The sequence below is a fragment of the Ochlerotatus camptorhynchus genome, unplaced genomic scaffold, assembly GCF_037179485.1.
Source record: "Ochlerotatus camptorhynchus isolate MF236.1 unplaced genomic scaffold, CSIRO-AGI_Acam_v1.1 ptg000257l, whole genome shotgun sequence".
In the NCBI taxonomy this organism is placed as follows: domain Eukaryota; kingdom Metazoa; phylum Arthropoda; class Insecta; order Diptera; family Culicidae; genus Ochlerotatus; species Ochlerotatus camptorhynchus.
In genome coordinates, this window is record NW_027040747.1 from 956519 (window position 1) to 959326 (window position 2808).

At 38.3% G+C, this 2808-nt stretch overlaps 1 protein-coding gene across 1 annotated transcript; it reads right to left on the reverse strand.

The window, feature by feature from the left end:
- Positions 1–2165: 2165 nt before the first annotated feature.
- On the reverse strand, positions 2166–2580 carry LOC135705030 (larval cuticle protein 65Ag1-like). Its single transcript, XM_065226582.1, has one exon. The coding sequence runs from the start codon at positions 2543–2545 to the stop codon at positions 2234–2236; it is 312 nt and encodes a 103-aa protein (XP_065082654.1). The 5' UTR covers positions 2546–2580; the 3' UTR covers positions 2166–2233.
- Positions 2581–2808: the final 228 nt, after the last annotated feature.

Sequence of the window (2808 nt, forward strand, 5' to 3'; positions counted from 1 at the left end):
AAAGTTAAATTTTCATTAATTTTCAATTATTTTTTTCCATTTTTATTTTTAAATTTTTTTTTTATCTTCATCAAATTTCCAAATAGATTTTATTTTCGGAAAGCTTATTAAATTACCTTTCCAATGATGTATAATGATGTGGTAGTTATATGATAAATAGTGGATGAAATTTTATTTGAGTGGTAGTGTATTTTTGCGGCAAAATTTGTACTTTTCTTACTCTTTTTTTACTTCGACATCCGATATCTCAGAAACTAAAACTGCTAGAAGCTTGACACTTTCAGATTCTCTTAGTGGAAATGTTTACCATCGACCAAAAATAACGAAATAAGGATAAGGTGGGCGCACAACAAGGCGAGATTTATGATAGAAGAATTTCACATAATGAATTTTTCCCATTTGTACGTCAGAGTTCTCTTTTAAGTTGGCAAAACGATTGGACAAGTAATTCTCTTGGACGGTGTTTACATTCCATTATTCCAAATGTTTCTTCTAGAGCATGGTTCAAAGGTTTGGATGTAATTCGGAGCTTCATTTGCGTGATGTCAAGACTTACGTCCAACCACTACTCGCTAGCCGCACATCTCTACAGAATAAACCTAGTTGACAGCAATATATGTAGGTGTAGAACCGGTTATGATGACACCGATCACGCAGTTTGGTATTGCCCGGGTAATGACGCCTCCAGAGCACGACTGTTGGATACCCTAGTGGCCCGAGGTAGACAACCCTTCCGTGAAGAAAGAGATGTATTGAGCAATAACTGTTTTTCAAATTTTATATTTTTAAAACAAGTACTGAGGATCCAAGAGTTAATTTGTCAGTAATATGTTGAACGAAAATTAAAGCATTTACACTATTTTTTTTAGTTTTGTGACCGAACTTCAGTATTTTGATTTAGGGTTACTTTGATAATGATCGATGAATGTAGAAAAAAATGAGTGAAACTCAAACAATTTAGTTCTTTAAATATGAAATTTTGAATGAGTATATAATCAGAAAACTTACTAAGCAATAAGAATACAACATTGAATTTGTGATGGCTGTATCGGAAATACATTATAAAAGTGATGGTTTGAGTGCTTTTTCAAAAAGGCAAAAAAACAAAAAAAGGTTTTTAAATATTTTTGTAAAATATGTAACACATACTATATAAAAACTATATACCATATCAACGGAAATACCCTAAGCTACATTATGGAACTAATGTTTCTTATTTGGAAAAAGCACAGCGAGTCAATTTACTCTTACTATTAAACTATCAAAGTTACCCGCATTATCAAAGATACCCGTTTTATGGTACCGATAATCGATTTACATCTTTGCGGAGACACCCTTATCCACAAACGTGATTTAAATGAACGTGATTTTCATTCGCCATCCTCCCACAACACTGCTGAATTGCATTACTTAGTGGAACCAATCACACGCATCATCGAATTGCTTTCATGCAAATGACGGTGACTGGCCAAAGTAAATATTCATGCGTCGAGATCGGTATTTCTGGGGCATCCATCAGTTCGATCGATCGTTCGGTCGGTTGACGGTAATGAGCCATAACAGTAAAATCCGAGATCGTGCCAAGGCCCTGTTGGACGGTGATGGTCCTTCGAAGAAGATTGCTCATCTCTTCTTCTTGTGTGTGTGTTATGGCTGTTCGACGTAGCTGCCAGTCTCGAACTGCTGGACAAAAAGAAGATCCGATAATGAGGCAAGGATATGGGTTTTGCTCGACCGCAGAGAGTCGTGGTCTTTAGAATTAATAAAATGGTTATTGGTGTCGCTTGTTGCCTGAATGAACTGCTCATCCCTTATTGATGGTCGATGCAGCGACTTGCTGTGAAAACCCACAGAAAAGGATGTAAGTTGTTCTTTTCATCACGGTGATCATCGTTTATGTGAATTCAATTATGTCGGTTTATTCCCGGTATTAATAGCAGTCGATTAATCAGTAAGTGATTTTCAAAAGGTATAAGTAATTAACGATAATAGCCGCTTCGATGGGTTCTACGTCGCTGTAATGGATGAAGTGATTTATGAAAATGGAAATGTGGACTAATCGGATTTTAGGGGACATAATTTCACTGCGAATGAATACAATAACGATTTGACAATGTGGATATGGCATCAATTTATTTAAACGGTTTACGAAACAATTTTGTACATTTTGTGAAGTTCGGTTGTTCTATCTACACTAATTTACAGAATGACTTCGGGTGTATGTGTTAATTCCTTAGACCGTGGGCAGATGGGCACCTTCTGGCTGGAAACCGTTCTCATCGGCAACGTAGTTCACGGTGTAGACCTGTCCGTCAGCGGCGGTGTACGAGTAGCTTCCACGGACGACCAGAGCGACCACATCATCACCAAAGTTCTTCAGCTCAGCCTTCTCCTGGGCCTGGATTCCGTTGCTGGTGTCGTACTGGAAGCTGTATCCATCGGCGGAAACATCGCTGTCGTACTTCAGAACCTGAGCGTCCTTCTCATCGACGGGAGCGGCCAGAGCCAGGGCAATCAGAGCAGCGAAGGCAACGATGAACTTCATTTTGTGGGCTTTTGAGTCTGGATTACTTGAGGTGTTACGTTGCGAGAATTGGTGATGTGACTGATGAATTCCAGAACCTTGCAGCTACTTTTTATACACATCGATTAAGGATCTTATCCATAGAGATACATACCAACCCAAATGTATGTCTTCTTTAATGCCAACGGTCGAAAGTCGGCTTCAAACATAGTGACATTATGTACCGATTCGATATACACACACGCTCGTATCAAGTTTGATGCCGGCTATATGTATAGCAAAAT